Source organism: Cnephaeus nilssonii, assembly GCF_951640355.1.
Source record: "Cnephaeus nilssonii genome assembly, chromosome: 19".
NCBI lineage: Eukaryota > Metazoa > Chordata > Mammalia > Chiroptera > Vespertilionidae > Cnephaeus > Cnephaeus nilssonii.
This window is the reverse complement of record NC_137090.1, coordinates 9,375,429-9,402,735: the sequence shown is the minus strand read 5'-3', so window position 1 is coordinate 9,402,735 and position 27,307 is coordinate 9,375,429. Positions and strand designations below refer to the sequence as shown.

Sequence of the window (27,307 nt, the reverse complement as noted above, 5' to 3'; positions counted from 1 at the left end):
TTGGGGATGAAGCCTTCAAACTGACACCCCCCCCCCACTTCTTTCCAATTTCAGGGGCTTTAATTTCGGGGGGCTGTGTGTGAGTTTGTTGTGTGTTTGTGTGCGTGCCTAAAGGTCAAGGGTAGCTTGTCGGTGACCACTTCCGTAGGCGTGAGTCTCTAACTTGCGTGGGTCTCTAAGCGCTCCCGTGGGGCTGGCCCTGGGGTTTGTCTCTCCCTGGGAGGGGCAGGGGTGCGGCTGGAGGAGGCTGGGAGGGAGGGTGTGTGTCTGGGTGCCTCGGGGTGTCTGTAAGGGTGATGAGTCCCTAGTGCGTGCGCGTCTGAGAGCTGGGACCGGAAGCTCCCCGAGGGCAGGAATACCTGTTTTATTCACTGCGCTACCCAGCGGCTGCACATAGTAAGCATTCAATAAATACTTGTTAAGTGAACAAATGTCTGCGTTTTGGAGCGTTTACCCTACAGAACGGCCTCTGCGGGAAGAGCGCACGAGCGGCCATCCCAAGAGCCCCAGATCCGGAGGCGAGCGACTCAGGTCGCTCCCGCTCCTCCGAGCGCCCCTTCCCCTGCTCTCCACTCCCGATGTCCTTGGGGCTGGAGAGCGGCCGCAGAAACCAAGAGCTGGGCGGGGCGGGGGGGGGGGGGGTCTGGAGAATCGGACCCGGAGCCGAGACCGAAAGACAGGCAGAGGGCGGCTGGGGAGCGCCGAGTGAGAACTACGGGAGGGAAAGAAAGAGGGAAGATGAGCGTGGAGCCAGCGGGCGAAAAGCTCCCTACCAAGCCGGGCTTTGTTCCCTGAACCTAAGACTTTACCCGGCGGCGGGCGGCGGGCGGCGGGCGGGCCGGGAGCGAGCAGGCGGAGGCGCGCGGCCATGGCTGCCGCGGCCGGGCAGGGGGGCCGGGAGGGCGGCGCGTGAGCGGGCGGCGCGGGGCGGGCGCCCGCGATGTGCCACTCGGCGCCTCCCCCGCCGGGCCCGGGCTGCTCGGCGGCTGGGCGGCCCTGGTAGCTGGGCGCGCGGCGCGGAGGGGGGCGAACCGGCGCGCGACTCTCATTGTTGGGGGGCGGGGGGGGGGCCCGTCGGGGCATGAGGGCGAGAGCACGGCGGGGGGGGCGGCCAGACCGAGCGAGCGAGGAGGAGGAGGAGGAGGAGGACGCCGAGGAGGAGGAAGGAGGAGGCAAAGAAAAGAAGCGGCGGCGGCGGAGGAGGAAGGAGGAGGGAGCGAGGAGGCGCGCGGCCCCCCGCTCCCTCCCTCCTCCCCTGACCCCCGACCCCCGCCGGCCGGCCCCCCGCCCCAGCCCCGAAGGGAGCTCATGGGAGTATGAAGGAGATGGTAGGAGGCTGCTGCGTATGTTCGGACGAGAGGGGCTGGGCCGAGAACCCGCTGGTCTACTGTGATGGGCACGCGTGCAGCGTGGCTGTCCACCAAGGTACAGGGGGTGGCCCGCGGGGGGCGGCGGGACCCCGGGGGCGGCGCGCGCAGGGCGCCCTCGGGCCGCGCCCTCCGGAGACCCTCCCGGGGCTCGGGCGCCCCTCCCCCACCCCACCTGAAGGGAAGGGAGGCGTCGGGGGGCTCCCCCCGCCCTGTCCTGGAGGACCGGGTCAGGCATTGTTTTCTAGCCTATTGTTCCAGTCCGCGCCCCCCACCCCAAGTTGAGGGAGTTTGGAGACAGTCGGGGGCAGTGAGTACACTCTCAGCGCCCGGAACCGCCGGTGTCCGGGCTGTTGCGGGAATGTTTACCTACGAGGTGTCCCCTCCTGCCGGGTTATTTTGGTCCCGGCTCCCGGAGGGAGAGGTCAAGGGGGAGTCATCCCCCCTCCCGCTTCCGGATACTGGGAGGAGCGTATTGGGAAGGGAGGAGAAGGGTCCCAGGGGAGCGGGGACTCCTAAAACCCTCCCGGGAAGAGCTTCGGGAAGGAGAGAGGTTGTGCAAGGGGCCGGAATGGAGAAGAGGGAGGTTTGGAGTTTCCCCCGGCAGCACATGGTTCGGGAGTTAACTCCTTGAGGAATCTTGCCGAGGGCGCAGGCTGGCATCTCCCGCCCGTCTGGCACGGCGGCGGCCCCCCTCCTTCCTGGGACAGCCCTGAAGGCTGTCGCTGTCGGCTCTTCCCGCCGCTCTCCTATCGGTTACCTGTACTGCACCTACCCTCACCTTGGCTTTTGACCTGCCCTATTATAGTTAGAGGCAGAAGATGAGGTCCCTGGACCCCCAACTTTTCGCCTCTTCCTTTACTGGCCCTTTAAGACACCCCCCTCCCCCCCATAACAACACAAACGTGATCGCCTATGGTAATGTTGTCCCTCTAGTTTTCTCTATTCCTCATGATCTCCAGCAGAAACTGGGAAACAGGTCCGGAAAGGAGGGTCTTCTAGACTAGAGTTTAAGGTCAAGGACTCAGACTTCCTGCCCCTACTTGCAGTGCTTGGTTGTGTGGTTGAAGGCGGTCCTGTGCGCGGTTGGGCATTCTTTGTGGTCCTGCTGGCTAGTTAGTGACCCCCAGACAGAGGAGCAGCCCCCGCTACTGGAACTGGCTGTAGTCCTTTAGAGTCACCCCCTTCCCCGTTCCCCCCCCCCCCCCCCCCCCGTTACTCTGGGAAAAGCCACTGTTGACAAATTTGCTCCATGACTCTCCTCCCCCACCCCCAGCTTGCTATGGCATCGTCCAGGTGCCCACAGGACCCTGGTTCTGCCGGAAATGTGAATCTCAGGAGCGAGCAGCCAGGGTGGTGAGTTTGAGACTCCCCTGCCCCCTCCCCCCCATACACCTGAACATCTCCCCTGATTACGCTAGGGAACTCCGAGCATGGCGGGGCGGGGGGGGGGGGGGGGGGGGGGGCTGTCACACCGGACTTCCTGTTTCCTGCACACCTATCGCCTACCCCATCTCGCCTTCAGCTCATTACTCACTCTGCCCCACCTCAGGCAAGGGGCCTTTTATTTTTGTTTGCTTGTTTGTTTGAACTTTTTATTATGGGAAGTTTCCAGCCTATACCAAAGTAGAGGGAAGAGTCTAAGGAACCATACGTTCCCATCACCCACCTTCAACAGTTACCAGCTCGTGGCCAATCCTGTTTCCTCTAGACCCCAACTCATTCCCCCATAGACAGCGTGTCATTTCCTCCCGGGGCCCTCTGCGTCTGGAGGCCTATCAGCAGGTGCCCACCCCTTTTGGAAAGGCCCCCCTCAATCCCTGTGCCTCCTTGCATTGGCAGAGGTGTGAGCTGTGCCCACACAAAGACGGGGCATTGAAGAGGACTGACAATGGAGGTGAGGGGGGCCCTGAGCTCCAGGGCTCATCTTCTGAGGTCAGCAAGGCCCCCTGAGCAAGGGTCTGGGAAGGCAGGGGGGGGGGTGCTCGATTTCCCCTTCCTGGCTGGCACTGGAATCTGATGGGAAGGCCGTGGAGGCGGGGGCTGCCTGCAGTGCGGGGCTGTGAGGGGTCGGGGTCTCGGACTTGCCTGAGGCCTGCCCCACGCTGCCCCAGGTTGGGCCCACGTGGTGTGTGCCCTCTACATCCCGGAGGTGCAGTTCGCCAACGTGCTCACCATGGAGCCCATCGTGCTGCAGTACGTGCCTCATGATCGCTTCAACAAGGTCAGCGGCCCCTGCCATGCCCTCCTGCTCGTCCCCTCCCTAACTGGGTCCCTCCACCTCTCTCTTCATCCAGTGTAATTTGATTCTGTCCAACAGACACTTTCAGGAAACTCAGGAAGTGAGTAGGCACCTTTCACTGACAGACATGCTCATACACTGGAATTCAAGCACTGTCAGAGGGTAGACCTTAGCAAGCAGTGTGTCAGACCCGGGGCAAGGTACCACGAGGCGCGCAGTGTTCAGTACTGATCAAAACAGAGGTGCTCCCTACCCCATGAAACTCACACTCTGTGCGGGAAGACTGTAAATATCAATAAACAGGCAAATAACGTAAATGCAGTTTGTGATAAGTGCTGTGAAGAAAACAAGGCACTGAAATAAAGAATACTTCGTGGGGCGGGGGGGGGGGGGGGGCTTTGTTTAAAGTGGTAAAGGAAAGGGACAGTTAGGCTAAGACCAGGAGGATGAGAAGGAGTCAGCCTTGCGAAGGGGGTGGGGTGGGGGTCCAGGTTCAAGTCAGAGGTGAGAATAAGCTCACCAGTGAGCAAGGCAGACGCAGTCCCCAAGGACTGTGCTCTCCACTATAGTAGCCGCCAGCCACATGGCTTTGCAAATTAAAATCAAGTCCTATTTAAAGTTCAGGTCCTCGGCCACATTTCAGGTGCCCATGTGGTTCATGGCTACTGTATTGGACAGTGCAGCATAGAACATGTCCATCCTCACAGAAAGTTCTACTGGATAGCACTAACCTAGGATAATGGGGGAAGGATGGAATGGAGGGGGGGGGGTCCCTTAGGTGGAAGGGAGGAGGGGACGAGTGTGCTGTGTCCTGCAGACATGTTACATCTGCGAGGAGCAGGGCCGCGAGAGCAAGGCCGCCTCGGGAGCCTGCATGACCTGTAACCGCCATGGATGTCGACAAGCTTTCCATGTCACCTGGTGAGACCCCGACCTGCCCCTCGCCTCCCACTCCGGGCTTCTCTGGGGTCCCCGGCCAGCTGTAGCAACCCCCTCCGAGGATTGCCATGGATGGCCACCCAATGGGCTGATCCTAGCGGCTGTCTCTTTGGTGATCATGACAGGCCTTGGCTTTGCCCCCGTGGGGGTCCAGGAGGGTAGAAGGGCAGAGGCTGGTCTGGTCTGCGGCCACACCCTTCTCAGGCTGACCTCTCTTGGTTAGTGCCCAAATGGCAGGCCTGCTGTGTGAGGAAGAGGTGCTGGAGGTTGACAATGTCAAGTACTGCGGCTACTGCAAATACCACTTCAGCAAGATGGTGAGTCTTGTCCGCCAGGGCATGAATGGGTCAGTCAGCCCCGATTTAGAGGGTATGGGCTCTGGGCCAGGCTGGTGCCTGCTGCTGTGAAGACGGAGATGGAAGGAACCCATCCCTGCCCTTGAGGAACTCTTCATTGAATGAAGAGTAAATTGAAGTGGAGCCTGAGGGGTGTGAATCAGAGTTAAACCTAGCAGCCCGCCCAGAAGACCGAGCTCTCCTGTTAGTCTGGGAGGCTTCAAAGAAGAGGCAGCACAGAAGCCAATGGAGGTGGGAACAACAAGAGCCGACATGTGGGGGTGGGGCTTACTGTGCCCCGGCCTCTGTACTAAGTTCTTTACATGTATTATTTTGTATGATCCTTCCAACGACCCTAAGAACTAGATGTACTGTATTTCCCCATTTTACAGATGAGTAAACTAAGACCCACTGAGGTTACGTAACTTATCTTACAGCATGTATGAGGTTCAAACAGACAGTCTGATTTGAAAGCTCCTCAGAAAGAAAGGAACCCCAGGCAGCGGGACGGGCATGGGCCAAGTCCTGAGAGGAGAAAGAATTTCCTGAGCAGCAGAACAGCGTGTTGGGTGGGGACAAAGCAGGAGATGAGGGAAAAAAAAAAAGCTCAGACAGGGCCAGAGCTGGGCTTCCCTCCGCCCCAGGCTTCAGGGAGCCACGGAGAGGCTAGCGAAGGGGTACTCTCTCATGTTTGTTGGAAAGACCTGCGTGTTCCGGAAGCTGTGGTGTCCTGGAGAGGTAGGCTGTGGCCAGACTAGAATTGCAGCTTGGACCTCACCCCCAGGCCACAGGCTTGTAAGGCTGCTTGTAAGGCTGCTTGTAAGCGGGAGGGTAACATGATCAGATTTGTTTTTTAGGGAAGATTACCCTGGCAGGCACGGGGAGGCTGGACCCAAAGGGGTAGGAGACAGCTGCACAGGCGGGGGCTGGAGGGATGCGGCTGGGCTCGAGAACATTTCTAGGTAGACTTGCCCGTGTGTGGGAGCAGCTGAGGAGGAGTTGAGGGTGGCAGATAAGATCCAGGCTCTCAACGCTGGGTGGATGGGCTTGAGCACCTGGGGATGTTAGGAACAGGCTTGTGTAGGGTTAGCATCTGCCCTGGCCTAACCCAGGCAGCCCCAGTTTGTGCCTATTGCCCTGGTGTAATCATTAATAGTTCCCACTTTAAATTTCAACCTTGTCCTGATTTGGTTCATAAGTTACATCAGGCGTCCTCAAACTACGGCCCTCAGGCCACATGCGGGTGTTTTTGCCGTTTTGTTTTTTTACTTCAAAATAAGATATGTGCAGTGTGCATAGGAATTTGTTCATAGTTTTTTTTTTTTAAACTATAGTCCGGCCCTCCCAATGGTCTGAGGGACAGTGAACTGGCCCCCTGTTTAAAAAGTTTGAGGACCCCTGAGTTACATGGTCACCTTGGTTTCAGGGTTTGATGATGACTTAGGACGAGGGAGGGAGGTCGGTTTGGTTTATAGGCGGGGCCAAGTGGGAATGTTGAGGCTTGGTGGCTGTCAGACACCCTGGGCAGGGTGGTCGTGCCAATCCCAGGTGTATAAGGCTGGGGCTGGAATCCCCAGGTGCCTATCAGGGTAGGGAGGGTCAAGGTGTGAAGGGAACCGTGGATGGGAGAGTCTTAAGAGCTTGGCATGGTAGTAAGATCAGTGCCCAGGGGAGCGATTGGGTCAGACGAGGTCTGAAATTAGTCCTTGGGTTTGGCAATTGGTAGGCAGTGGGTGACCTCAGAGGGAGCAGCTGCAAGTCAGGGACACGGAAGCCATCACACTGGGCCTGGGGCGTCTGTTAGCAGCGAAGGAAGGAAGGAGCAGGCCCTGGCTGGGGGAGAGGCCGCATGAGGGTCATTTGGGCTTTTGCTGTGGATGCTGACTTCCCCCTTCTTCAGGGCAGCAGTTCTGGGAAGGAAGGAACCACTGTGTTTGGGGGAGGGGGCAGGGCTAGGAACGAGGGAGAAGGGCTGATGGCTGGGGTGTGGAGTGTAGAGGAGCAGGGGTTCCCACAAGGGTCCCCCATACATCCTCTACCCAGGAACAGAGGCAGAGGTGGGCCTTGGCTCAGGCTGCCTGAGATGGGCCAAGAGGTGGGTGGAGAGCAAGGACCTGGGCCCCAGTCCTACCTCCAGCATGCCTTGCTGTAGCCTGGCCTCTTCTGGGCCTCAGTTGTCAGATCTGTGCGCTGGACATGCTGGGGAAGCTCTAAGGAGCGCCCTTCGTTGAGCAGAGCATCGTTGAGAACACAAGGTCCTCCTAGGACCGGGCGGGCCAGGGGAAGTGGCCCCCAGGGTCACTTGACCTTCAGGAACCTTTTTCTAAGCTAATGAGAGGAGAGTTTGGCAACTCCTCTCACTTCTCTCCCCAGAAGACTTCCCGGCACACCGGTGGGGGAGGCGGAGGAGCAGCGGCAGCAGGAGGCGGCAGCGGCACAGGGGGAGGGGGCAGTGGCTTCATCGCTGGCCGGAGAAGCCGGTCAGCCTCCCCATCCACCCAGCAGGAGAAGCAACCCTTCCCACCATGAGAGGGCACAGAAGAAGGTAAAGGTCTTCCCCCTCTCCCTGTCCTGCCCCATTCACAAACTCACACCTCTTTCAAGAAGCCACACAAAGTGCCCCACGGCCAAGGAGCCTGCCCCTTCCCTCCTCTGAGGCCACTGAGGGCAGGGAGGGGGCTGCGGAAGTGACACGTGAGGATCACAGAGGGTGAGGTGAGGGCCTGGCTTCCCTGGGGCTCTTGTGTTTGTGTGGTTCTTCCAGTGTCCTCCCCATGACACGGCAGTGTCCTCCCCATGACACGGCAGTGTCCTCCCCATGACACGGCAGTGTCCTCCCCATGACACGGCAGTGTCCTCCCCATGACACGGCAGTGTCCTCCCCATGACACGGCACTGTCCTCCCCATGACACGGCACTGTCCTCCCCATGACACGGCAGTGTCCTCCCCATGACACGGCACTGTCCTCCCCATGACACGGCAGTGTCCTCCCCATGACACGGCACTGTCCTCCCCATGACACGGCAGTGTCCTCCCCATGACACGGCACTGTCCTCCCCATGACACGGCAGTGTCCTCCCCATGACACGGCAGTGTCCTCCCCATGACACGGCACTGTCCTCCCCATGACACGGCACTGTCCTCCCCATGACACGGCACTGTCCTCCCCATGACACGGCAGTGTCCTCCCCATGACACGACAGTGTCCCGACAGCCCCCAATACATGGCCCTGCACACATCTCCACGGTCTAGCCTTGTGTCAGCCCAGGTTGTAAGTGTACATGCCTGCGTCCCCTTGTGCCTCATGTCACAGTGTGCCTGGCTCCCATCCCTCTGCACAGCTCCGTGTCCCTGGTGGACACCCTGGCAGGTGCGTGCTCACGTGTGTGGTGCTCTGTGTCACTGGCGTGATAATGGGACAGGCTATTTTTAGCAGGCAGAATGGACGAGGGGCTGTTGGCTCTCAGAGGACCCTGCCTGAGCCACTCCTGTCCAGCCAAAGTCCCCCAGTCCCACCAGAGGAGGAGGTGACATCCACTAAGCCCATCCCTGAGAGGGGTCCACTGTCCACATGCACGTGTCATCTTCACCCCAAATACCCCCCAACACCAGTATCTGCTCACCTGTCCTTCCCCAGAGTCGAAAGGACAAGGAACGCCTTAAACAGAAGCACAAGAAGCGGCCTGACTCACCCTCCAGCATCCTCACCCCGCCCGTGGTCCCCGCTGCTGACAAGGTACTGCCGCCCACACCCGGAGGGATGGCCACACAGCGGGAGGGAGGCTGGGTGTGAGGGGTCAGGGTGAGCCAGGGACCTGGGCACCCCCACAGCTTCAGGTTAGTGTGCCTCTGCTCCCCACCTCCACCCCCTCTACTCCTCGGCCCCACCAGTCACTTACCATCAGGAAGGTAGAGGTGGGTGGGGAGTACCGCCCTACCTGCTGGCTGCCAGATGTCCCCGTCTGTCTCTGTCCAGACACGGAGCCTCGGCCCTGGGCTCTTGTCTGTGGAGACACACGCAGTTCTCCAGTTCTCCAAGCTCTGGAGCCTGTCCTCCAGAGATAGGTAGAGAGGACCCCATCTCTCTCACCCCCTCCCCTTTGCACCTCTTCTCCCGGTCAGGAAGACGTCCCCAGCCCGTGACCTAACCAAAATCCCACTCTGCCTGCTGGAGGGACTGAAAGTGTAGCCCAGGCAGGGCCCTGACAACACCCCGAACCCCCCCCCCCCCATCCCACCATCCCAGGAGGGGCGTGGTACGTCAGGCCTGTCTCCAGAAATGGGCAACATCAGGACAAGCAAATAGCAGGCCCTTCCCCGAGGCCAGGGAGTCCCTAATCCGAGCCAGAGCAGCCCTCTCTGCCCCTCCTGCCAGCCTGCCCGCCCCAGGGAAGGTGAGCGGGGCCTGGAGAAACTGCCTCCTTCCGTGGCCAGTATCGCTCCGTCCACTCCCACTGCCCACGGAGGTTGGCAGAGCTCTGGGCATCTTGTTTGCAGGAGGCTCAGGTATCAGGTTTCTAGGGGGATGTTGCTGTGGCAACTACCCCAGTAACCCTCTCCCTGCCCTGCTTTCCAGGACTCACCTGGAAAAGCTTGTCATCTCTGCCCTGCCCTTTCCCCGGGGCCTGCAGACCGGTAGAAAGAGAGGGCAGAGATCTGGGAGTAACCCCCAGTGGCTGGGTATTCCCTTGGACATGTTGGAGCACTCTGCTCATCCCCTCCACCCGCCCCAGCATTGCTGCTGCCCCTCCCCCCACCCCCTCTCCTCCCTGGCTCTCAGAACCACATCTGGCTCCCTTCAGAACTCCAGCTGTTGAAAAGAACAAAGAAGAAGAGGAGACCAGGGCTCCCCCCAGGGAGGGCAGCACAGGGTGGCTCTCATTCCCCCATCCATCCTCCCTCTGGTATGTGCTGGTTTAGCAGAGGTTTACGAATACCTGGTCTCCACCGGGAGGAAAAGCGCCATCCCTGGCAGTAATCCGATGCTCTAACTCAGCCACCACATGCCAGCCTCCCTTCTAGAACGGGGACCTACAGGGTGTACAGGGATTCGCTTGTTTAATCCTCAAAATAGTCCAATTTTATTAACCCCATTTAATAAATGAAGAAACTTGAGGTACAGAGAGGTCAATTAATTTGCCTCAAAGTGCACAGCTAGGTCGTGGTGGAGTCAAGATTTGAACACACGCAGTCTGACTTGAAGGCCTATACTCTTAGCCACCACAGTCAGTCTCTGCAGTATATTACTAGCAGCCACAGCCATCAGAATCATCGTTATTGACCCTGCAGTTTGTGTCTGGCATTATGTTCCTCGTCACTCTCCAAACAGGCGTAATTAGCCGCAGAAGGACACCGAAGCTCAGCGAAGTGGAGAGACCATGCAACATAAACATGGCAGTCAATGCAGAGCCCATCCTCCTCCAGCCCCTGCCCTGCCACCCTCAGAGAGGTTACGGGGGGCCCCAGAAATGGGGACAGTATATTTCAGTATAGGGTGGCAACTGTTGACATGGCTGATGTGGGTACACGGTGCCCCGGAAATAAGAGGACAGCGTGGCTTATTCCGCCCCAGGAGTCCAGGGTGGCTTCGTGGAAGAGGGGACTTCCCAGCTGGATTTTGAAGGAGGAGAAGTTTTCCAAGAAGAGTAACAGGCCCTCCTGGCAGAGGGCTCGGCACTGCAAGCTCAGGTTGTCTAGGAAAGGCACAGAGTGACCAGGGAATAGGGTGTCAGCCGGGTGGCTGCAGCTTGGGGAGAGCAAGGAGGGAAGGGTGGTGACTGGAGGGCCCATACATGCGGCCAGGCCCTCACCGCTTCCCAACAGAAGTCCAGCAAGTATTTCTTAAATGAATGAAGGAAGGAACGAACGAGTGAGTGTATTAGTACAGACTCTGAGACTGTTTCCATCTCCTACCCGAGGTGAAGGACAGACAGCTTCTTGGGTTCAGCATGCTCAGCTCTCCTCACACCCAGAAGTTCCACAGCTGCTTCCCCCTCTTCCTGGTCTAGGGACTCCTAGCACCATCTCTCTACCCGGAATCCTTCCTGAAGCCAATTCTGGACTCTCCCAGTAAAGCCCAGGTCCTGCGTGCTCCTGCTCCACTCCCGAGTCAGGGTAAACCCAGGCCCAGGCAGCTGGTCTCCAGCCTTCCTCTCTCCTCCCTTCTTTAGGCCTCCTCCTCAGCTTCCTCCTCCTCCCACCATGAGGCCAGCACTCAGGAGACCTCTGAGAGCAACAGGGACTCAAAGGGGAAAAAGTCTTCCAGCCACAGCCTGAGTCACAAGGGGAAGAAGCTGAGCAGTGGGAAAGGTGTGAGCAGTTTCACCTCCGCCTCCTCCTCCTCTTCCTCCTCCTCCTCTTCCTCCTCTGGGGGGCCCTTCCAGGCTGCAGGTGAGTGGGCAGGTGAGCCTCCTGGAGGAGGCTGGGAATGGGGCAGCCTTCGGCCCTGAGCTTTTCTAGCAAGGGCCTTTGCCTATTAGTTTGCATCTCATTTTTTTGTGTGTGTGTGTGTTTTTTTTAATCCTCACCCGAGGACATTTTTCCATTGATTTTTAGAGAGAGTGGAAGGGAGGGGGAGAGACACAGAGAGAGAAACATCTCTGTGAGAGAGACACATGGATCAGTTGCCTCCCACATGGACCCCCCACCCCCAACACCGCGCTGGGGATCAAGCCTGCAACTGAGGCACATGCTCGGAATCGAACCTGGACCCTTCAGTCCATACTCTGACACTCTGTCCACTGACCCAACCTGGCTAGGGCTCTCATTTGCTTCTTAAACTGGTTCAGGTTAAAGATGGGGGAATCCCCCACCAAATTATACTTCTCCAAATCCTTCCCTCCACCCTTCCCTTTTGAGCTGGAACTCTCCTCTCCTCCCACTTGATTGTAAGTGGGGGAGGGAGGCCACTCGTCCTGGACGCAGAGATAGTGGCAGAGCTGGGACAGGACACCAGGCTTCCCCGTCCCCTGACCAGAGCTCTCCCGCTAGAGCATATTGCGAGTGGGGGGGAGGGGGGATCTGGATGCAGCTGTAATTCTGTTTTCCTTCTGTGCAGTTTCGTCCCTGCAGAGCTCCCCTGACTTCTCTGCCTTCCCCAAGCTGGAGCAGCCAGAGGAGGACAAGTACTCCAAGCCCGCAGCCTCCACCCCTTCAGCTCCCCCCTCTCCCTCAGCTCCTGAGCCCCCCAAGACTGACCTCTTTGAGCAGAAGGTGGTCTTCTCTAGCTTTGGGCCCATCATGCGCTTCTCCACCACCACCTCCAGCTCAGGCCGGGCCCGGGCCCCGTCCCCCGGAGACTACAAGTCTCCTCACCTCTCAGGGTCTGGGACCTCAGCAGGCACCCACAAGCGGATGCCCACACTGAGCGCTGCCCCGGCGCCCGCTGAAGAGACCCCTGAGACAGGCGTGAAGGAGAAGAAGCACAAAGCCAGCAAGAGGAGCCGACATGGGCCAGGCCGTCCCAAGGGCAGCCGGAATGAGGAGGGTGTTGGGGCCCCCGCTGCGCCCTCCCTGCCTGGTGCCCAGCTGGCTGGCTTTACCGCCACTGCTGCCTCACCCTTCTCAGGAGGTTCCCTGGTCAGCGCCGGCCTGGGTGGTCTGGCCTCCCGCACCTTTGGGCCTTCCGGAAGCCTGCCCAGCCTGAGCCTGGAGTCCCCCCTGCTAGGGGCAGGTTAGTGACCCTTTGGGATGGTGGGCATCGGAGGGCCCAGCCAGTCTAGCGACGGAACAGAGGGATAAGCATGTAGTTAGAAGGGAATGTGATAGAAACTACACCGAAGGACAGAGAGAAAGGATGGAAGTGACAGTCACCTCTAAGACACTCCTCTATACCCATCTTCTGCATGGCTGTAGCAGGAGAGATTGTGCTAGATTGTCAGCAGGACATAGAAAGTTATGGTTGGGATATTAGAATAGCTGGGAATCCCCCAGGCCCGGGCAGGGCAGTCCAGTGGGTAGTCATGTCAAGCAGATACCACCCAGGCAAAAAGTGACATCTGTGCAAGGAGGAGGTTAGACTGGTGCCCGATGCCGGGAACGCTCTCCTGGGGGAGGGGCTTCCCCCGGCCACCTGCCCGGGGGGGGGGGGGGGGGGGGCTTGGTGACTATCTGCTTCCCTCTGTGTCCTTGTGCCTGTAGGCATCTACACCAGTAATAAGGACCCCATCTCCCACGGTGGTGGAATGTTGCGGGCTGTCTGCAGCACCCCCCTCTCTTCCAGCCTGCTGGGGCCCCCTGGGACCTCTGCCTTGCCCCGCCTCAGCCGCTCCCCATTCACCAGCACCCTCCCCTCCTCTTCTGCTTCTATCTCCACCACTCAGGTGAGGACTTACTCCTGGCTCCTCCATCCCGGGGCAGGTGGGGGACGGGTTGCTGAAGACCCCAGCCCTCCATGGGAACTTGAGATACTGGGCTTGATCCCCAGAACTTCTCCCTGTCTCTGGCCCTCTCTCCTCCCCAGCACGCCTGGTCCCCCCCCACCCAGGAAGCACAGTTGTGCCCTAGATCTGAGAATAACCCCCAGGCTGGACTCTCCCTCCTTTCCCTCAGGTGTTTTCTCTGGCTGGCTCTACCTTTAGCCTCCCTTCGACCCACATCTTTGGAACCCCCATGGGTGTCGTTAACCCCCTCCTTACCCAAGCTGAGAGCAGCCACACAGGTATGTGAGTCTCTGACCCCATCCCCCTTTCTTCCCAAAGGTCAGGGGCACCCATCACCTGCATGTCTTCCCCCACAAAAAAAGATGGGAGGGCTTTCTGGCTGCCCCCTCCCTCTGGCCATTGCCCACCCTGCAAAAAAAGTTTTCACACACAACAAACCAGGTACACTTGCAGGTTAAAACCTGCTGAGGGGTTGGGACAGGACAGGAAAGAATTACTGCTCCAACTCACGGGAGAAACGCAGAGAGAGTAATGCTCGAGGCAGTTGAAGTAGGGAAATTCTGGTCTCCTGACTCTGACCCCAGTTCTCTTACCACCGAAGTATAGCTCCCAGCTGGCCTCATAGTGAGTCTTTGGGATCAGCGGTTACCGCGATCCCAACCAGCTGGGCAACCTGCTCTCCGGGTATAGAGGAGTTAAAGGGGCGGGTCATAAGCGCCCCACCCTCTCCCTTGAGAGTCAACCTAGCTCCAGGAAGCTGATTGGTGCAGACACACCACCTGGCCAACCAGGGGGCGGGGCCTACCGCCCCGCCACCAGTTCAGGTAGGCCTTCTTAAAGAGACCGAATCCAGAATTAAAGACCCCACACCGTAGGGTGACACACCCCTCCCCCCGCAACCCAAATAGGAATTCTGTGTCCCAAACAAGGGTTTTGCCATCTAAGTTGTGAGTTTATGAATATAAAAAGTCATACAAAACATAATAGCTACAATTACTAAGGGCTCCCAGCATGCAGCTTAACTCTTCACATGTATTTGCCTTATTTTTAAGTCTCATAACAATCACTTCAGAGGTTAGTTGCAAGCCCAAGTTCACAGAGCAAGTATCAAATCCAAGTTTGACCCAGGGCTGTCTGGACTCAACATTTCTATAGCATTAAGCTTCCAGGAAGGAAATTGGGAGGTGTGGAAATAGCCAGGCAGAGGGGGTCTTTCCGCTCAGAGAAGGGAAGAGACCAGATCCGTGGCTTTACCTCCCAAGGGCCGAGTCTCCATGCCAGGGCTCCCCGCGCCTTCGCAGCTAGAACTGGGGTTGGGAGGTCCTGGGGGAAGGGGTCTGCCGTAAGGTTCCAGATCCCGTGCCCACTTCCCGGCGGGGACCGAGCGGCCGACCGGCATCCTTCCCCCGCTGACCCCTGCCTCCCTTCTCCTTCCAAGAGCCAGACCTGGAGGACTGCAGCTTCCGGTGTCGGGGGACCTCCCCTCAGGAGAGTCTGTCTTCCATGTGAGGGAGGGGCTGGGAGCGGGGCCGGAGGGACGCTCTGGGAGGAGGGGCGGGGAAGCGGGCACCAGAAGAGGGTGGGGTTCAGACGCGGGTGACTGGAACCCCTGAGGAGGGGAGGGGAGGAGAGGGGGAGACGGGAGTGGGAGGTTAAGCCTGAGCCCGGTGTTCCCTTCTGATCCCAGGTCCCCCATCAGCAGCCTCCCCGCACTCTTCGACCAGACCGCGTCCGCACCCTGTGGGGGCGGCCAGTTAGACCCAGCAGCCCCCGGAACGACGAACATGGAGCAGCTGCTGGAAAAGCAGGGCGACGGCGAGGCCGGCGTCAACAGTGAGGAGCGGGGCTCAGGGCTGGGAGACCTGCCCCCAGGACCCCCAGACTCGGTCCCCCCTCTCCCTGAAGTTCCCAAACGCCTCTCGGGTTCTTCCCCTAGACCCTACCCCAGCCCTAACTCTGGCCAACCTTAGCCTCACCGTTAGCCCCTTCTAGGCCCGGTACCTGGCGCCGCAGCCTCTGCACCCTGCCTTTGGCCCTCCCGGACTCCTGGCCCTTATGAGCCCCGAATTTTCGCCCGCCCCTTACCTCCCAATCACGTGGCCTCAAACCGAGCCCCAGGCCCCGCCTGCGGTCCTCACACCTGTGGTTTCCCCAGGTCCCGCCTCTCCGAGCTCACCTGCCCCCTTTTCTAGCCCACGCCTTCTTTCTAGGTCCCATTCCGATTTCCCCGCCAGGCCCCGCCCCCGCCCCGCCCCCCGGTCCCTGGCCCCGCCCCCCGCCCTCGCCCCGCCTCCCTCAGGCGCCTGGTCCTCTCTCCGCAGTCGTGGAGATGCTGAAGGCGCTGCACGCGCTGCAGAAGGAAAACCAGCGGCTTCAGGAGCAGATCCTGAGCCTGACGGCCAAGAAGGAGCGGCTGCAGATTCTCAACGTGCAGCTCTCGGTGCCCTTCCCCGCCCTGCCTGCCGTCCTGCCCGCCGCCAATGGCCCTGTCCCTGGGCCCTATGGCCTGCCTCCCCAAGGTAAGGGAGCTCACCCAGCCCGGGAGTGGGGGGCCTACGCCGGGCGGTAGGAACTAGCTCCGAGGTCAGGCCTGACCGCCTTCCCTGGTCCCCCTCCCTCAGCCGGCAGCAGCGATTCCTTGAGCACCAGCAAGAGCCCTCCCGGGAAGAACAGTCTCGGCCTGGACAACTCGCTGTCCACGTCTTCGGAGGTGGGCACCCGTGGACACTGGGGAAGGGCGGGAGAGGGGAGGCGCAAGGGCCTCCTGGCCCCACCTCCACCTTGCAGCTATTGGAGGTTGGACAATGGAGTGATTGGCAGAGCAATGAGTTGATTGATCCTTTCATTCCTTCATTAGATAAGTAATAATTATGAGGTTTCTACTTAATGCCAGGCACTGGCAAAGCAATTAGTGAGCAAAATGGACGCAGTCCTGCTCCTGAAGATAGGCGAAATCCAAGAAAACAGTCAATAATTACAAGCTGTGGGGGAAATGCTAAAATGGAAATAATTTGAGGGCTGTGGGGAAGAATGGGGCTTGGGATTCTTCTGTGGATATAAGGGGGGAGGGAGGGCCTCTGTGAGAGTGTCTGTGACGGGTTCATTACAGGGCCTCACACAAAGAATTCCTGTGTAATTGGCGGCGGTTGGGGAAGCAGTGACTATTGTTAAGTTGTGGTTATTACTGAAATCAAGCAAGCTAGTTTCTTGTTCTCTCTGCCACTTACTAACTGTGTGACTTGGGCAGTAATCATCATCATAATAACTAATGTTAACCGCATATTTGCCCTTTGTCGTGTCCTGTGCTGAGATTTTTAAAGCATCGGTTTGTTTAGTCTTCACTGTGGGATAGGTACTCATGGAATAGTTACTATGTTATCCCCCTGTTATGAATGAGTAAACTGAGGCAGAGAAGCCACCCAAGCCATTGAATTGTGGACACAGGGTTTGAACCTGAGCCTGTCACTCTAGCTGTCTACAAAGTTACTTAGTCTGTCTAAGACTAGACAATGGGAAGAATGAGAGTGCAGGTCAAGCACTGAGCCCCGAGTCTGGCTTACTAGATTCTCACGACCATCGTTGATGCTTAGTATTAAACAAGGACGGTGGGTGCTGGACCCCAGGCAGTGGTCTGTAAACATGATTTGTGAAGACATTTAGGATTCTTAGCCTTAACCCCTGGGCCTTGCTGCTTCCTCCTGGGTGGCTCTGCCTGGGGGTGAGGTGCGGGTGGCTGTGCGCTATCAGAATGTTGGTGGGTGCTGGGCTGGGGGCCAGAAATGTCATGCTGGCCCCCTGCCCCTCTGACCCCTCCCTTCCCCCTCCCTCCCCAGGACCCACACTCAGGCTGCCCCAGCCGCAGCAGCTCGTCGCTGTCCTTCCACAGCACGCCCCCACCGCTGCCCCTGCTCCAGCAGAGCCCTGCTACTCTGCCCCTGGCCCTGCCCGGAGCCCCTGCCCCACTCCCAACCCAGCCACAGAACGGGCTGGGCCGAGCCCCTGGGGCAGCGGGGCTGGGGGCTATGCCCATGGCTGAGGGGCTGTTGGGGGGGCTGGCGGGCAGCGGGGCCCTGCCCCTCAATGGGCTCCTGGGGGGGTTGAATGGGGCTGCTGCCCCCAACCCTGCAGGCTTGAGCCAGGCTGGTGGGGCCCCCACGCTGCAGCTGCCAGGTTGTCTCAACAGGTGAGGGAAAGCTTAGCCTGGGGAAGGGAACGGGGAGGCTGGCTATGGGAGGGATCCCCCCAAACACCCACAGTCCCCCAAATGGAAAATGTCCTCCAATCGGATAGAATCCAGTCACCTCTTGGCCCCGGGTACTCCCTAGATGTTAGTGGTGAGTGCCCTTTGGATGGCAACTCTCTAGGACCAAGCTGTCTATTTCTTGTACCCCAATCTAGGTTTCCCTCCTGGGCAAGTTCCATCTAACGTATCTCCCGCTGTACTCTCTGAGCTCAGTCTGTCTCTCTCTAGTCTCAAGTCGCACATCCCTGCCTCTCCCCACCTGGGTCTGAGGGAGTCTGGGAGCTCGTGGGCGGGGGTGTTTCCCTGTCCCTTCCCATGGTCTGTGTTTTGTCCCCCTGCCTCAGCCTGACGGAGCAGCAGAGACACCTCCTGCAGCAGCAAGAGCAGCAGCTCCAGCAGCTCCAGCAGCTCCTCGCCTCCCCACAGCTGACCCCGGTAATGCCCTCCTTTCCCCGGCCACCCCGCCACCCCGCTCTGCTAGAAGGGCCCATGGCAGAGGGTGTGGGGAGGGCGAACAGCTCCAGGCTGGGCTGAGAGGGCACCTGTGGGCCTAGAGGGTGGCAAGTCCTCAGTTACTGAGCATTTCCAATCCCAGCCCCAAGGATCTTCAGGGGGGAACCTCAGAGTGTGTGTGGAGAGGCGGCTGAGCAGGTGGCACCCCTCAACCGGAGCAGCCCCGTTTGGGTCTGCCTTGTATGTTGGGCTCTGCTAAGATTTCCTTGGGAGAAAAGGAGTTGTGCCTTTCAAAAAGGAGGGAGCTGGAACTATATAAACCATAGGCATCTTCACATAAAGAAACATTAGAAAGAGACACAAGAAACCAACTTAACTGGTTAGCTCTAAGGGCCAGATGGGAACGGGTAGGAGCAAAATTTCCTAAGGTAAACCATGATATGTTGTTTTGGTTTTCAGAATACTCGAAAATGCTTTGCATTCTCAAAGCAAAAATAAATGAATCTTAAATTTAAAAAAGCACACAAAAAAGAGGGGGCGTTGAAAACAATTGACCTAGTTCAATGTTTCTCAAGTTGGGGTCTTACCACCCCTGGGAGCATTTGTTGTTGTCATAGTGACTGAGGAACTGACCGGAGTGGAGCGGGGCCAGGGATGTCAGACACCCTGTGCTTGGCCAGTATTGCCCCACTTGACAATCACTGATGGTGTGCAGCCACATTCTTGTCCCGATGGGGAGACTGAGGCCCAGAGTGGGGAGTTAGAGACGGGAGAGCCTTGACCCTCTCCTGCCTCCACTGTGATGGGATGGGGCGGGGGCCAAGCAGGGCAAGCTGGCCGTGGGAGCCCCTGGCCAATGAGCAGTCTGGCCTACTTGCAGGAACACCAGACCGTAGTCTACCAGATGATCCAGCAGATCCAGCAGAAGCGGGAGCTGCAGCGGCTGCAGATGGCCGGGGGCTCTCAGCTGCCCATGGCCAGCCTGCTGGCAGGAAGCTCTGCCCCCCTGCTGTCTGCGGGCACTCCTGGCCTGCTGCCCACGGCACCGGCCCCACCCCTGCTGCCCGCCGGAGCCCTGGTGGCTCCCTCCCTCAGCAACAACACAAGTCTCATGGCCGCCGCAGCTGCCGCCGCCGCAGCAGTGGCAGCAGCAGGCGGCCCTCCAGTCCTGACTGCGCAGACCAACCCCTTCCTCAGCCTGTCGGGGGCGGACAGCAGTGGCAGTGGCCCCAAAGGAGGGGTGAGTACGGGGTCCGGGCTGTCCTGTCTTCCTGCTCTGGGATAGGCGGCATCAGAAGGTACATCATCAGGTGCACCCTAAGAAGGAGGGGGAGGTGACCCCTAGGTCAGCAAAGCTCCCTGCTCCAGACCCCAGGGCCTCTGCAGGCACATGGGTTTCCTCCTGCAGACCCAAGAAAGATGCACTCTGAGCATGCCTAATAGTGAAAGGGCCAATTAGGAAACAGCATTCCTCTGGGAAGACCCATTAGAAAAGGCATTTCCTCTCTGAGTAGAAAGAGATGATGCTCTGGGTGGGTCTTTCTGGAAATGCCCACTTGATGCCACTCTGAGGGCATAAAGACCGCACAGGGTGCTGGCTTTGGCTGGAGCATGCCCGCTTAGCCAGGCACCCTTATGCAGAGCACACTCCCCCCCCCCCCCACACACACACACACACGCACACACAACATGTTGTTGACTTTGATGTATAGCCATCAGAGCCCAGGTCAGGAACTTGAGCTGCTCCCTCACTGCACCTTTCAAAAGCTTTCGTAACCCAAAGAGCTGTTCTCAGCTGGGTGTTAGGACCAGACGCCTCCCAAACCCCCAGCCTCCCTTCCTCTCTTTCCAGACCGCTGACAAAGGAGCCTCAGCCAACCAGGAAAAAGGCTAAATCCATCCGCACCCCTCCTGACCCCCAAAGTGGAGGGGGCAATCCTGGCTTGAGGGGGTCCTAGCCTGGAGCAGGCACCTGCGCCCAGATCCTGGAGAGTCCCAGCCCAGAGCCCACGCTGAGACCTGGGGAGTGTGGGGTGCGCCTGGTGCTGAGGACTGAGACCGAGAAGGGAGCTCCTCTCTGGCCCCTTTCCCCTCTGCAGAGACCCTTTGCGAGGGGCTCAGAGGGAGGACGGGCTCCACGCTGACCTAGGAGCCCCTGCTCAGCAAACGTGTTGAGGTCCTCCAGGGAGCAACGTGGGCCATGGCTTAAGTGGGGGGCTGGTTGGACCCACCACATAAAGTGGATCAGCACTTGTATGGGACAGGTCCTGGGCCTGCCCCTGCGCAGAAATCTGTTAGGAAGAAGGGGTGGCCCTACTGTACCTGCCGCTTCTGCCCAACCTGGGCAGCTGGCAGGAGGGACCCCTTAGGCAGTTTCTCACCAGTCTTCTTCCCCTGCCCCCCAACAAGGGTCACAAGCTGAGCTTGTAAAAGCCCACAGATGAGGAGGCTGAGGAAGGCTTCAAACTCACCCCAAGCCTCCCCACCTCTGGGGGAAGCCCAATGATGGGTTTGGGGCGGCGGGGCGGGGGGGCGGGGGGGAGGCCCAGCCCCCTGGCTGCCCTGCCCCTTTTTGCACTATTGGATATTGGATTTAGGAGTGCCGAGGGTGGGGAGATGGAGTTAGCTGCGTGTGTGTGTGTGTGTGTGTGTGTGTGTGTGTGTGTACACATGTGTACGTCTGTCTCCCTCGACCTGGGGCAGCCAAGGACAGGGATAGGAGCAGTGCTCAGAAGGGGGGCTCCCAGCTCTTGTTTGCACCCTCACCAACTTTGGTCCCTTTCTGGGGCATGAATGGCTAACAAAAATCAGAACAGTACTCCAATACCGGAGAGTAACGGGGGGCTGAGGGCTTTGAATCAGGGTAAATCCTGCCTTCCCTTCCCCAGACCCCTCAGAGCTCCCCTTCCTCCACTGATAGTTGGTCCTGCTTCCCTGGCACAAGGGGAGCCCCAGGGACTGGGGGACAGAGCAAGGGAGGGTCAAGTGCCACTTCCTTTGGTGAAGCTCTCCCTCCCAGAATTAGCCAGCCTACTTCCTGCACCGCACCGCCACCTCCACCAACCAGCGCTGACCTAACAACTGTCCCTTCACCCACCAGCTCTTCCCCCTCGGGGTACAGTGGGCAATGCTTACATTCTCACCCTACAGAGTCCCCACCTGCCCAGAGCCTTTGGTGGCAAAGGCCCAGGAGCCAGGGGGACAGCCGGGGGCGGGGCGAGGGCGGAGCCTGTGTCTGTTTCAGTTGCACTGGGGTTGGAGCCAGGAGAAGGCATGTCCAGCTTTCCCTGATGCTCATGTCTTGTCAGTCTCTTTGCATGTGTGTGGGTGTGGGTGTGGGTGTGGGTGTGTGTGTTCCTGTTTGGGTTTTTGTTGTTGGTGGGTGTTTTTTTTTTTTTTAATAAAGAAAAGAAGATGTGTATATTTTTGGCAATGACAGAAACGTAGTGCAGATATATTTTTGCCTGTGCTGCTCAACTGGTTTTTTTCTGATACTGAAAATAATATTAATATTACTGTTGAGAAGACTTTGTCATATGTTAGGGAGCTGATAATGGAGGGGGTGGGTGGGAATCCGTCCAAGGCAATTTCTTAGGCCCTTGCAAGGGCCTCGGGGGAGGGGTGGCAGTTGTGATGACCTCAGAAATACTCACTTTTTATTAATGCTAAATATCAGTTAGGAAGAAATGGTAGAATTCAGCATCATATTAATCTTCATCTATTAAGCTGTCTAACTCCCTGCCCCCCAAATCACTGAAAAGAAAAACAACTTTCCGAGATTCTTAGAGGAGTTGTTCATTCACACCCACGCCCTCACCCAAGGCCAGCCCTCTAAGAGCTGAAGTCAACTTCTGTTCTGGATGGCGAGGGAATAAATCCACCCAAGGCTGCTGTGGGGGAGAGAGGTCCACATGATTTAGTGCACTGGAACCAAGGCCGCCTCCTCCCTCCCGGCACCCGGGAGTCTGTTTCCCAGCTTTCCGCAGGCGGGTGCAGCAGCAGGTAGTCAGGTTAGACGTGAGGATGGGACCTAGGCTGGCTATGGAGTGGTGCTGTCCCCCGATTGGGGATGGGAAGGGGGCAGGAGAGAGGCAGTACATTTTCATCTTTCAGGGAGCTTTATCCTAAGAAAGGTCTAGAGATCGTCAGGAAGGAGCAGGGTCCCAATGTGGGGGATGGTTCTACTGACCTAACCCTCCCCTCCCAGACTCGGTCCTTTTTCCAGGGAATTTGGATGGGGAGTGGGAAGGGGTGCAGATTTGTAGAGCGCTCTGTCTAGGGGAGGGGAAGGATGTGGTTTGCAGGGCGGAAGTGGAGTTTGAAAATGCATGCAGGAGCTTTGTGTGTCATCACCCTCAGCGTGGAGATGTGAGTGGGGTGTGCATGCAGAGCCACTGTCTGGCCTTGGGGTCACAACCGGTGCGTGAGTGTCAGAACTGGAAGGGACCTGTCTTTAGGGGTCACTTGAGCCAGATCCTCACTTCAAAGGTGATACCTCCAAGCCCAGGAGGGGCAGGGGCTCTGGCAGAGCCAGGACCAGCCCTCAGGACACTGGCCTCCTGGTCCTCCCATCTCCCCCGCTGCACCACCTCCATGTGGCTCTGGCTGTCCTTGTGTATGTGACGTACGGTGTGAGTGCAGGGCTGTGCTGGGGCGGGGCGGGGGGTAATCTGTAGCACTGACTGTCTTAGCTCAGAGCTGATGGATCCTCTCCACGGACAATGACACTTTAAAGGTTGCTTTTTAAAAGGTTTTCCTGTGTGCGAGTTTTTTCCCTCAGGCTCACGGGTCTACTGCTCCCTCCAGGTGCCCTTACCTTGAGGCTGATGAGAGCGCCCCCGCCATTCCTGCTCTGAGTTCTGGGAAGTCCTCCTAGGAAGAGCCCAGACACGCGAGGGGCCCGCTCTGAGGAAGGGTCCTCTCCACACTTCTCTTTCCCGAGCTAGAAATGCAGACAGGTTTTCAAAGGCACAGCCTCTCCCTGCCAGCTTCCAGCATCTTCCTTGGTGTGCGGTAGGCCAGGGTTAGGGGCAGGCAGCTTACTCCCATTCTCCTTTATCCCAGCTTACTTTCCTGGGGAGAGGTGTCTGGGGGGATTTAAGTCCCTTCCGTTGGGAAGCTGGGACCCAGCACCCTGACTCTACAGTCACACCCACCGGATTACAAGCACCTAGCTCCTGACCCCTCTGACTTGATCTACTGAGAAGCTGGGGACTGAGGGGTGCCGTCATTGCCCTTTGTTTGCTTCCTCCGGCCCAACGTGGGACTGAGGTGGCAGGACCCCAGACCCAAGCCTTGACCCACCCCACCCCCATTCCGTCCCAGCCTGTCTCAATGTAGCAGACCCTTCCCAGGGGGGCAGGGAGGGGAAGCCACGGTTTGCAAACCCAGGGCTCCTTTTTCATTCTTTCTCAAACCTCCTTTATATTCTTACCCCAAAAGGCAATGCCCCCCCTCCTCCCAACACCCGCCACCTCCAAGCCTGGAATTGTGCATAACCCGGATCTTGTATCTTTGTATAACGGATGTTATTTGTACGAAGGGCAGTTCGTAAACAGCACTTGTTCTTTTAATAAAAGAATGTTTTACAAAAAAAAAAAAACCTCCAAAGAGACCCTGCTTTGTCTGGCTTTATTGAAGGGAAAGGGAGGTGGCCTGCCAGCTGTGGGAGCCTTGGGGGGCGGGGGCAGGGTCTATTACAGTTCTTCAAGCACTCGGAAGAATATGCACCAGAAAGCACAAAATACGAGACTGCAGGGTGAGCATTCAGGGATACCTGCGCCCCCCGCAGGGTGTGATGTGCAGGCCGGGCTGCTGGAATCTTACCCACAAGCTCCCTAGGTGTGCCCGCCCCGCTCCTGGAAACCCTGCCAGACTCGGCAGGAGCAAACGGCTCCCAGGGGGCACCGGCTCCCCCGCCCGCGGGTGGGGTGGGGGTGTGGCCTGGGAGCGCACGCGAGGAAACGAAAGGCGATGCCCCGCGGCTCATTCCGCAGCCTTGCGGGTACCCAAGAGGGCGCGGGGGCAGTCGGTCCACACCCCAGGGGCCCGAGGAGGCTGCGGGCCTGGCACTCGGCTGGGCTCCCCGCGGTCGGGGCTGTACCGGACCGCGCAGACCTCCGGCCCCCACCCGCGCGGAATCCCGCGGCGTCTTCCGGCCGAGGCGGAGCCGGGCCGGCCAGAGGCGGGAGCAAGCGGAAAGGTGACCCGGGAGCGGGGCGGAGCCGGGTGGCGTGGCTGCGAGGCCCAGCATGGGTGGCGTGGGCGCGCTCCTGCGACCAGTGGCCTCGGTGAGCATCCCCTGCCCCGGCGCTGCCCCGCCCCTCCTCTCCGCACCCGGGGCCCCCGCCCCCCCAGCCCGCCCGCCCCTCCTCTCCGCACCCAGGGCCCCCGTCCCCTCCTCTCCGCACCCAGGGCCCCCGCCCCTCGCTGAGCAGCCCCCTGAGCGCCTGCTGCGTGCTAGCACCTCCCCGGGGCCTCTCCTTCCTGTCTTGTGATCCCATGCTCTTACCCTCTCATTTCTCCTCCATCCGTAAGCGGTCATCTCTTCCTTCCCAGAGGTCTCCCCTCTGGACGCCTTCCGCTTTCCATTGACTTTGTTTTTCTGTTTTTCAAATCACTGTATTGTGATGACTACGTGCCTTGCAGCAGCTGAACCAGAGGCGTGACATCTCCTCCTGGCTGGTACGTACCCCCCGTTTCCCCTTCTCTCTGCCCAAGCCCCCCCAGGCCCAGAGACCCCAAAGGTAGAGGCCGGGGAAGGGAACCAGGAAGAGTCAGCCCTGCCTTCTGGACTCCAGCCTGCCATCGCCTTGCCTGCAGCCACCTCCTGATGACTCAGGGGAGGCAGGCTGGACCAGAGGGCACCGGGCAGGGGGCCAGCGATGCCTGATAAACCAAGCCCCAGGTGCCGGCGGCGGCTTAGGCTGGCAGGATCCCAGCCCGCCCCTCCCAAGCACCGGGGTGGAGCCAGGGTTTTTCAGAGAAAGCAGCCGGGTCTCCAGCCCTGAATGCCTGCATGGCCTCGAAATCTTTCCTGTCTGGAGCTCCGGGTACTTATGGTGTCTGGGAGGGGGGAGGGGGGCGGGATGTCCTTGCTGGGTCTCATCACAGAGAAGCCTGCCACAAGCCAGGGCCAGCGGGACACCGGCCGCCATAGGCAAGAAAGTGCTTCCAGGACCCGGGCTGACCCCAAGCCCCTCCTCTTCCCTGCCACAGGCCAAATGGTTCCCCAAAGCCCCAGCCAAGTCTGTGGTGGCCCTGAAAACGCCCATCAAGGTGGAACTGGTGGCAGGGAAAACCTACAGGTGGTGTGTGTGTGGCCGCAGCAAGAAGCAGGTGAGAGGACCTACCCGCCCCCCTTTGACATATGACACATGACACCCCGGGTTGGGAACGCAGGGTGTGTCCTGAGCGCTCCCTCTCGAGAAGAAACACTCGGGCGGGCGCACCCATAGCCCTGAGCTCTGTTGTCTGAATCAACCCTTTGAGCGGAGTCCAGACACAGAAACTCAGTCCACACAGCCAGGCGGGTGGAACCCAGGCTTCTGGTTTTTGTTGGTTTACATTTCATTTATTTTTATTTTAGATTGTAAACATCTTTATTGTTGAAAGTGTAGCATGTCCCATCCCCCCCCCCACACACACACACACACTGACCTCTTCTACCACCCCCGCCCCGCCCCCCCCAGCCCAGGGTTCTGGACTTTGCTTCTGGGGCTCCCTTCTCAGAGGCTCATTCCAGGCTGTTCTGAGCAGAGGGGCTTGCCTGTCTCTCTTCCTCTCTCCTTGCTCCTAAGAAGCATCGGGGCCAAAGGTTCCCAGCCCTGGGACCCATCATTGGGAAGACTGCCCAGCTTTGCTGCCCCCCAGCGCCCCTCCCCTGTCTTCTGAAAACCCTTCCCTTTCTGTTTATCTGACTTTCCTGGCTGCAGGGCCGCAGCCTGGCTGCCTGCTCCCTTCTGCCCCAGGAGCCTTTCATCCAGCGGCACCCGGTCCACATCCTCCCTGCGCTGCGCTCCGAACCGTGTTCCTCCAAGCAGTGTGGCCTGGTGTCGGCAGCCCTGCTTGGCCACTGGTTTGATCTGGAGCAGGGCTAAGGGAAGTCAGCGGAGAGTGGCTGACTTTCATTAGCTTATTTCCCTCAGCCCTCCTCCTCCCCCACCCTGGCCCCAAAGTCCAGAGGCCCACCAGTAGCAAGTCACAGCACCTCCATGGGCCTCGGTTTCCATTACCCAGTTCTGGAGCACCTGCCGGGATGGATGAGGCGTGTGTGCTGGCACCAGGCAGCCAGGTCACTATAGGACATCCCCTTCCTCCCTGTTACACCCACTCCCTATAATATGCCCAGTGGTTTCCTGGAGCCAAAAAATCGGTACCCCAGTCTTAAAGCCCTGTGATGCATGCAGGCTCTCTCCAACCCAGTTTTTACCAGTATGGGGAAAGAAATGAATGTAATGAACCAGTGGAGACTGGGCCATTAAAACAACAATAAAAATAAAAAAAACTGTTGGTGTAAAACCTAAGGCCCCATTTCACCTTGGAAATTATGTCCTTGTGCCCTTGAGACTAACGCTGTAATGACTCAAACTTACTGAACACTTGCTGTATGCAAAGTGCCTAATAAATGATTATTATTTCCTTAGGACAACTCAGCTCTTACTATCCTCACATTACAAATGAGAGGTAAACTAGTGTCACTCGGGAGCCTGAGCCCTAACCACTGTGCCCTGCTCCTCCCAGACCTGCCCACCCCATCAGGTGGGGCCAGCTCTCCTAACGTCTCTCTTTCCCTCACCAGCCCTTCTGTGACGGCTCCCACTTCTTCCAACGCACCGGCCTCTCCCCACTCAAGTTCAAAGCCCAGGAGACCCGGGTGGTGGCCCTGTGTACCTGCAAGGCCACACAGAAGCCCCCGTACTGCGACGGCACCCACAGGAGCGAGAGGGTGCAGAAGGCAGAAGTGGGCTCCCCACTCTGAGGGGTGGCTGCTCATCAGCCCCAGGCCTCTCTGACAGGCACCCCCTTTGTGGGGAAGGAAAATGCGTGACGAGCCAAGAAGTGATCATCCAGGGACCCCAGTATCCAGCTGGCTTATAAAGGGCTTGCTCCCATAGCCTGAGGTCTCTAACCTGGGGCAGCCAGGAACAGGTGCCCGGTTTAGCACCTGCTGGTGGAGAAGGTGGCATTAAACAAGCCTGCCCGTCCAGAATGGTATTCTTGTGGTCACTGGTGAGGCACGGGGCATACCCCCGCTCTGGCTCCTAACCCTGGTCTGGGGGCACCAGACCGGCCACAGGATAGAGGCCATTCCGGTTTATTCCATATGGGGTCTCCCAAGGCAGG

General features: G+C 58.7%; 1 protein-coding gene across 1 annotated transcript; it reads left to right on the top strand.

Moving 5' to 3' along the window:
* Positions 1–1,061: 1,061 nt before the first annotated feature.
* Positions 1,062–27,173, top strand: MLLT6 (MLLT6, PHD finger containing). Its single transcript, XM_079797466.1, is given in 23 exon segments — positions 1,062–1,425; positions 2,644–2,723; positions 3,210–3,264; positions 3,482–3,591; positions 4,427–4,530; positions 4,772–4,865; positions 7,257–7,394; positions 7,396–7,428; positions 8,523–8,621; positions 11,056–11,275; positions 11,943–12,557; positions 13,025–13,206; positions 13,436–13,544; positions 14,705–14,771; positions 14,954–15,099; positions 15,588–15,785; positions 15,888–15,976; positions 17,100–17,449; positions 17,854–17,944; positions 18,843–19,202; positions 24,611–24,646; positions 25,181–25,300; positions 26,763–27,173. Coding segments are annotated over 23 exon segments (3,585 nt in total). The 5' UTR covers positions 1,062–1,316; the 3' UTR covers positions 26,943–27,173.
* Positions 27,174–27,307: the final 134 nt, after the last annotated feature.